At 40.7% G+C, this 6,944-nt stretch overlaps 1 protein-coding gene across 4 annotated transcripts; it reads left to right on the top strand.

Moving 5' to 3' along the window:
- Positions 1–6: 6 nt before the first annotated feature.
- Positions 7–6,369, top strand: TCTE3 (t-complex-associated-testis-expressed 3). 4 transcript variants are annotated; one of them, XM_010707037.3, is made up of 4 exons: positions 7–111; positions 3,511–3,687; positions 4,452–4,610; positions 5,913–6,369. In XM_010707037.3, the coding sequence occupies exons 1-4, from the start codon at positions 25–27 to the stop codon at positions 6,021–6,023; spliced, it is 534 nt and encodes a 177-aa protein (XP_010705339.1). In that variant the 5' UTR covers positions 7–24; the 3' UTR covers positions 6,024–6,369. The 4 variants fall into 4 exon arrangements, with proteins under 4 accessions (XP_010705339.1, XP_010705340.1, XP_010705342.1 ...); XM_010707038.3 differs by having other exon boundaries at positions 18–209; XM_010707040.3 differs by lacking the exon at positions 7–111 and adding an exon at positions 844–1,512.
- The last annotated feature ends 575 nt before the right edge of the window (positions 6,370–6,944 follow it).

The following is a 6,944-nucleotide window of genomic DNA, read 5'->3' on the forward strand; positions in this document are numbered from 1 at the left end:
GAGCGGCGCCGCCAGCCGGCAACTATGGAGGATTCCTCCAACGTGTCGAAGTTGTCCGCCACCTCCCACAGGCTAGGAAGGCGGCGAACGAGCGTGTGGGATAGAAACACCGTGAGCAGCCGGGCCGGGAGGACTGGTGTGAGGGAGGCGTGGCGGTGATCGCGGCCGCGCCCCGCGAGGGGCGGTGATGACCGCCTGCAGTTCTGTGGGTGAGGGACTAGCGTGTCCTCTGCTTGGGGAAATACTCCGTTGTGTAACTCTAAGGCAACTCTTGTTAAAGCTACCCTAACAACAAGCAGTTTCGTTCAGATGAGTCGGCAGTGTGCCCCTGTGACCCAGAAGGCCAATGGGATCTGAGGTGCATCATAAAGAGCGTGGCTGGCAGGTCAAGGGAGGTGATTCTTTCTTCCCCTCTGCTCTGCCCTGATGAGGACACATCTGGACTACCGTGTGCAGTCCTGGGCTCCCCAGTTCAAAAAAGACAGGAAACTGTTGGAGAGAGTCCAGCAGGGGGTCACAAGGATGATAAGGGGCCTGGAGCATCTCCCTTGTGAGGAAAGGCTGAGTAACCAGGGTCTGTACAGCTTGGGGAAAAGAAGACTAAGAGGGGATTTTATCAATGCTTATAAATATCTGAAGAGCAGGAGCTAAGCGGTTGGGGCTGAACTCTTTTTGGTGGTGCCCAGCAACAGAACAAGCAACCTGGGCATACACTAAAACAGGAAGTTCCATGTGAACATGAGAAAAAATGTTACTTTGAGGGTGACAGAGTGCTGGAACAGACCAGAGAGGCTGTGGAATCTCTAGAACTATTCAACACCCACCTGGATGCTTTCCTGTGCAACTACTGTCCAGAACCTGCTTTAGCAGGGGTTGAAATAGATGATCTCCAGAGGTGCTTTCCATCCCCTATAACTCGGTGTAATCTTCTATAATTCTGTAAAATGCCAAAATCTTTATTTTCTAATCATATTGATACTCATATGTCCAAAATTAAGCTTCTCTCACAGAGTCCAGGAAGACAAATCAGGCTTTAGTACGGTCACTGCAAATGAGTTTGTGGGGTTCTGATAGATTCTTTTAATAAAGGCATAGATACTGCATAGAAATGTAATCACAACATTGTGCTACATCTTGGAACCCCATGCTAATGCACATGAAGAAGCAGATGGTAAAGTTTAGTGTTTGTATTGTGAAATACATTAGTAGGTTTGCTTGTTAGCCCTTTGGATGTCTTAGTTACTGAATTAATGAAGTTAACACCTGTGGAGAAACTGTTAGATCACATCTTGAACTGGTGATTGAGCACCTGGTGAAGGGTTGCGGCTGGCGTAGGGAGCACAGGCAAATTGTTTGCGCCTGCGCTCCCTGTGTGACCAGAAGAGGTGGGTCCATGGTGGAGATACCCTTGGCTCATATAAGAACCAGACACTGGAAGGAAGGCATCTTTTGGCTTAGGCTGCTTCTTGTGAGGGAGTGTTGCTGCAGTCAGAGAGCTCCTTCACCAGTTGGGTGAGTTCTATTCTTTCTGTATGTGACTGTTGGCTTACCTATGAATACCTTACCTAGTATTGCCAAGAACCCGTCAGAAACAGTTTCAATTCTTCATGAGCAGAACAGCATTGTATAGAAATTATGTGGATGATGTTGCCTGATTGGTAAATGGTTTCTTGCAGGTAAGAAAACGTTTGTGGAAGTTTCTGTTATTACTGCTAGCTGTTAAACTTTAGGTAATAGCACTATTTGAAGTCACACACTGTTGACACATTTTCTTTTATCTATGATTGTAGAGGCTGAAGACTTTTGTGAATTGTGTTGAAATGTGTTATCAATTAGTTGCTTTTTAGATTATGACCACTTTCACAGGTTCAGTTCCTTTGAAATGGTTTGGGATGCTCATGAGTAGCTCAGATAGCAATTTCTTAATATGTATATATTAATATATATACTATATACATATTTGTGTGTGTGTGTGTGTATATATATATATAAAATATCTTATAAGAGGACCTGCAATGAGCAGGTAAAGGCTATAACCTTCAGAGTTTTGAGTCTCAGATTATGAGAGTCCACGGCCTGAGTGGAAGCTTGTCTACTTACATCTTAGTGCAGTATCAGTACTATTTAGAGCTCAAATTGTTGACATTAATCTTCTTCTCTAGAGATATGAAATACTTTCCTGGATATTTTCCTGTTTAACATACTGTAGGGAACCTGCTTTATCAGGGGAGTTGGATGTTGTGACCCCTGGAGATCCCTTTTAACCCCTACAATTCTATGATGTGGTATCAACAAACGCTTGCAGGCAGGTTGCATAAGGGCTGCCAGCATCCTAAATTGCTCTTAGCAGAATTAATCTAATGTTAAGGAAACAGGGGGTATAGGTGTAGGTAATGTCTCTCATGTCAACATGGCTAATGTTTAAGTGATGTCGTAGAAACTATTTTGCTTCCCTTATTTTCAGACTCCTCTGGCTGAAATACTTGTGAGCCTCTAAGTAATGCATCTTCTCAAGAAAATTGTACTAGGTTTTTGTGTTACCCATAAGTTTGTTCTATTTGTTCCTGTCCCTTTTAGTATAAGCCTTTCACTATGGTTTTATATCCTCTTTGTTCTCTCTCCTTATAGGTAGCTGGTAACTTTTTCTGGTTTAAGTTCTCTTTGTAGTCAGGAAGTAGAGCAAGGGACTGAGGTATTGGGGATACTGGGAAGTGGATACAAAGTAGCTGGTATGGATGACCGCTGTCTGGCTTTTGTTACAATCTCACTGGTTCTGTGTGCTTTTGTCATCTTACTGTTCAATGGTGGTTGTTTAAGCCAACCATGGGGGACAGCAGATAATGACACCTGTATGTATCACTAGACTTGCAGCTTGTATTTGTGGAAGGCCGACTTTTGTTTTTGTATTGAAGTGAACTAAGTTACAGAAGCTAAGTGGGGAGAAGATCTGGATCTCCAGAGTTCTGATGATTCACAAAAAGAATTGCTATCCTGCTTCAAGTTCCAATCAAAATGACGAAGCTTGCACATTGAAGTACATTTTAAATTAGCAGATGAAGATGGTAACACAAAGCATTTGCTTAATAGGACAAGTAAAATTTCTTTTTGTGTAAGATGTTTGAATGAGAATCTTGAAAGTCTTGAGCAGGGGGTTGTGGGGTTTTCCTCTAAAACCAAAGTGGATTTTGGGTACTAGTATGGCATGCTTTTTTTGGTGTTTTTTCTTTCTTTTTTTTTTTCTTTTTTTTCTGAGATTAAGTACAAACTTAATTTTAGTTTGTGTAAAAGAAATGAAAATTGAGCAGAAAGTAAGTACTATTCTCCTTTTCAGTGAAAGCAGTGGTCTCAAAACAACCTGGAAAAAAAAAAAAGCCATCAGTTTTCCACGACGCACTCCTAGACTGTTTTGTTGTTGTTGTTTCCTCTTATCTACTACCACAAGGTATTTCCTAGAAGCCATTAAAGACTAGATCATTGATATGTAATGCAGTTTTTTCTTATTTTGCACAGATGAAAGGAAAGATGAAGCTATCAAATCATGAAGGCTTAGCTCCTATGAAAGAAGAGTGTTTCAGTGGTTCATCAAAAACAACTGCAAAAATAAAATATCTTAATACGTACAGACTAGAACCATATAATAAATTTCAGGATCGGTTAGTAAGAGACAAAGCTCAAGCAATATTAATGGTATAGTACTTTTTTATGAACTATTTTTTTTTTTTCAACAGTAGTTTGTGATTATATAAGCAGAACAGTGGAAGTTGCTTAAATATATGCATAGGTCTTGGTGCACATGTAGTATAAATGTGCTCTGTTCTGCAAGGTGCAGAAGGCCTTCTGCAAGGTAGTCCCAAAGCGTATGCTGTTAACGTGGAGCTGAAGTTCCTTGTACTCCTTCCCACTTCTTAACTGAAGTGAGCTACAGTGCGGTTCAAAATAGCCTGATCTCCAGATAGCCAACTTGTGAAACTATGCTTCAATTATTTCTAGTAATATCACATGAATTGCATAAAATATACTTGGTGTCCTCGACAGTCTGACCACTGTGTATAGAAGATAAGCAGGAAGGAATGGGAACAGTCTGTTAAGTTAAAATGTAGCTGTTAGTGATACCTTGAAAAACTACAACTGACTCTCCTAATTCTGAAGATGTGCCTTAACTGGTATTTGTAGCACTCTCTTCCAGTGAGATGGGCATGGATTTTGGAGATGAATAAATACATCCCTGTTCACTGAATGGAAATAGTTGGACAAATTTAATTCTTTACTTTCAAAAAAAAAGATAAAACATTTTTTTAGAGTAAAAGTGGTGCAGCATTTTCCTGTTTGAGAGCATCATTTATACTTTACAGTTTGTTTTACTCATTTCTTTTAAAGAAAATACCTGTAAAAACTTCTTACAAAGGACTCCCAGGGTGAGAACTAAGATCTTTCAACATTGTTTTTGATAGGATAAACTTCAACAAGCCAAATATGATGCAGATTCTAGTCCATCCTTGTGTGCTTCACTCTCAGAAGAAATATTAAAGGCTACAAAGAAAATGGGCTTTGACCGTTATAAGTACGTGGTGACAGTGCTAATTGTGGAAAAGGCAGGTCAAGCAATAAATGTGAGCAAACAAATTATTTATAATATCTTTTGAGAATTGAAAATAACCTTTAGAACTGTATGTTATCTCCTTGGCATTCTTCTATATTCAACAAAGTAATTAAAAGTGGGCTTGGGGATGTCAGGTTCCATACCTGGGGTTGGATTTTTTTAAACTTAATTTTTTTTTTTCTTCTTCTTTTACTGAGGTCCGTAACAGTGGTAAGCAGCCCATGTATCTCTGTCAACCAGATGTTTTCACTCTGCCCTATGCCAGTATAACTGTGTGAAGGCAGTGAATATTTCTTTTTCCAGTGAACATTGATTTCCACTTGAGTCACTGCATGTCAGCGCAGAATGCAGTGCAGTTGTTGTAGCATGGGGTGACATGGAAAGGAATAGGTGCCGACTAAAGGAAGGGAAACTGTTTTAAGTGCAGATGCTGCCAAATGGATGCTCCTGGGACCACAACTTGACAAGAATGATCTGAACTTAGTACACCCAAAGCAAAAGCATTTCAGACTTCAATTTTCATGTGTAAATTTGCAGTGCTATAAGCTCACTTTGGCATTCTGTGCTCTTTTTGGTCTCTTGTACAAGAGCACTTGTAGTTATGAGTGTTGAGCATATCCTCTTAAAACCCTGTGTCTTTCTAAGGTGAAATCATACCTTGTTTTTAATATACATTGTGAAACAATATTTGAAGGGATGCTGTCTTCAATTTGTGAAAGGCCTTCCTCTACCCACGTTCCCAGTGCTGTGTCACAGTATGCTGCTTCTAAATCTGTGCTGTGTGGGTGTGGAGCTGTAGGATGAAATGGTTTACTCAAGTGCTCCAAACTTTTTTTTTTTTCATGAAGAATATGCTTATTTCAGCAGTCAATTTTCACAGTTTAGATCTGAAAAGAATTCTACCAAAAAAAAAAAATAAATAAAATCAAGAGCTCAGAATAGCTTTAAGTATACTTGAGTGAGCTGCTGCTAGAGGTGGAGCAGCTACTTCTTAGCTTAATTGTTGCCAGCACTGGTGTCTCTTGGTGTTATGGTGCAGTATGCTAAAGTGCTGACAAGTGAACATGACAGAGAACTGATGTAGACATGTTTGGGTCTGTTGTGGTGGGGCGTTGAATGTGAAGGAAGAATATGCATTTTAGTATCAAATAGCACTTGTTTGTTTTTGCTATCATTGTGCAGTTCTATTTGTAGCTCTCATAATGCAATTATATCAGCACTTGTGTAATGCTGTGGTTTTTTTTTTTTTTCAAAATGTAAAAATAGTGTTATGAATAACTTCAATCATAGCTTTGTCTTTTATTTCCTTTAGGTCGCCAGTAGATGGGTTTGGGATGTTCAAAGAGACACCTGGATTTCAGCTAAATATGAAACTGAAACATTTATTGCACTGGCTTTGATAATGGCTTGTTACTACGAGTGACACTCCCAAGATGATACACCTGCTTCTGTGCAGCACAGTACTTGGTATATTTGAAAATTTTCAGAGCATTCACTTACCAACAGCATCAGTCCAAAGTCTAGCACAAAATTAACAAACCTGATGTGATAGTTGAGATAATTTTGACCACTTTGCTGTGTAAAAATAACTTCTGAAATGTGTAAGGTTGAGTACATATGGGCTTCATCTGTTGTAGCACTCTGCTGTGGAAGTCAGAGCAACTGGTGGAAAGCTGAACTTCAGCAAATTTTGAATGCTGCTCGTCTGTTGCATGCATTGAGTTGTTAATGAATGTTTACAATAAATTGTAGGTAATAGTTCTCTTGAATGTGTGCTTTCTTGAAAAAGAAGGCAGTGCTGTTGGTTGTTTTTGTTTTCTTTTTTTGTAGCTTTATCTTTGATAGAATGCCAATTTAGGTAGAAATGTGAAGGGGGAGGCCATCTTTTGCATGCTTAATTTGTGTGAATTTCCACGTATGTTCCTAGAAGGGACTGAGTTTGGTCGTTAGCATCCTTGAGTATTAGTCTTGTGCTAAGTACTGCAGGGCTAAGGCTGAATTCAGCAAGCAGCTTCTCGGGGCAAGGGCAAGACACCATATGTAGGAGCATGGCTATTGATAACGGGCTGTAGAAGGCAAGCACAGCGAGCTAATAAGGCAGACCTGTGAGGCACAGAGAGACCCGCTTTTAGAACTGCGGAACGTGGGAAGGGAGCGCTGACACCATTTCTATTGTTATGAGCTCCACGTAAACGTTTATGAAGGCTGTAGGTTTTACCCCTGAACGTGCCCGCGGCTGCGCGTACCGGCCGTGCGGAGCAGTGCTCAGGCCGAAGGTTCAGGCAGGAGCACTGGGGCTTCGGTGCCGGCCGTGCGGCAGCTTCCCCGCCCGCCGCGGCGGCCC

This window comes from Meleagris gallopavo, chromosome 2, assembly GCF_000146605.3.
Source record: "Meleagris gallopavo isolate NT-WF06-2002-E0010 breed Aviagen turkey brand Nicholas breeding stock chromosome 2, Turkey_5.1, whole genome shotgun sequence".
Lineage (NCBI taxonomy): Eukaryota > Metazoa > Chordata > Aves > Galliformes > Phasianidae > Meleagris > Meleagris gallopavo.

Coding starts and splice junctions, on each gene's coding strand:
- TCTE3 (XM_010707037.3), top strand. CDS start 25: ATGGAGGATTCCTCCAACGTGTCGAAGTTGTCCGCCACCTCCCACAGG. Junction 112..3,510: donor GCGTGTGGGATAGAAACACC/GTGAGCAGCCGG, acceptor TATTTTGCACAG/ATGAAAGGAAAGATGAAGCT. Junction 3,688..4,451: donor AAGCTCAAGCAATATTAATG/GTATAGTACTTT, acceptor TGTTTTTGATAG/GATAAACTTCAACAAGCCAA.